Source organism: Monoraphidium neglectum (assembly GCF_000611645.1).
Source record: "Monoraphidium neglectum strain SAG 48.87 unplaced genomic scaffold scaffold04863, whole genome shotgun sequence".
Lineage (NCBI taxonomy): Eukaryota > Viridiplantae > Chlorophyta > Chlorophyceae > Sphaeropleales > Selenastraceae > Monoraphidium > Monoraphidium neglectum.
The window spans coordinates 4,161-4,575 of NW_014008767.1; the positions used below are offsets into that span (position 1 = coordinate 4,161).

At 69.9% G+C, this 415-nt stretch overlaps 1 protein-coding gene across 1 annotated transcript in view; it reads left to right on the top strand.

Moving 5' to 3' along the window:
* The window catches only part of MNEG_14901 (hypothetical protein), a gene marked incomplete at both ends in the record, with an annotated part of 1,324 nt that extends 1,202 nt beyond the window's left edge, over window positions 1-122 (top strand). The window contains one exon of the mRNA XM_014036629.1: window positions 36-122. Within this exon, the coding sequence (XP_013892083.1) occupies window positions 36-122 (87 nt within the window). The remainder of the gene's footprint in view (window positions 1-35) is intronic.
* Between the last annotated feature and the right edge of the window lie 293 nt (window positions 123-415).

The window sequence follows — 415 nt, forward strand, 5'->3', positions numbered from 1 at the left end:
CCGCCGCACCTGTCTGCGCCCCCCCCCCCCAAAAGGCCCGGCGCCGTGGCGGCGGTGGCCACGCTGCGGGAGCGCGTCGAGGCGCGGCACCTGGTGCAATACCAAATGCTGGTGGACGCAGGGTGCGCTGCCGCATCCCCTCGCGCTACCCTCACCCCTGAACCCTGAACCCTGACTCCGGAGCCCTGCTGCTGTGTCGCCCCGGCTCCTCTCCTCCCGCCCTGCTGCTTTGGCCCGGCCCTGCCGCCCTGCTCCCCCTGCTGCTGCACCGCCGCCAAATGCCACCCTACCCACTGCCCTGTGATCGCCCAGCAGCCGCAAAATGCGTTGATTGCCTTGTCAACTGCGGCGCGCTCACGCCAGGGTGCCTAATCATTTACGGCGAGGCAGGGGTGCTTTGTTTCGCGGCCCTTCC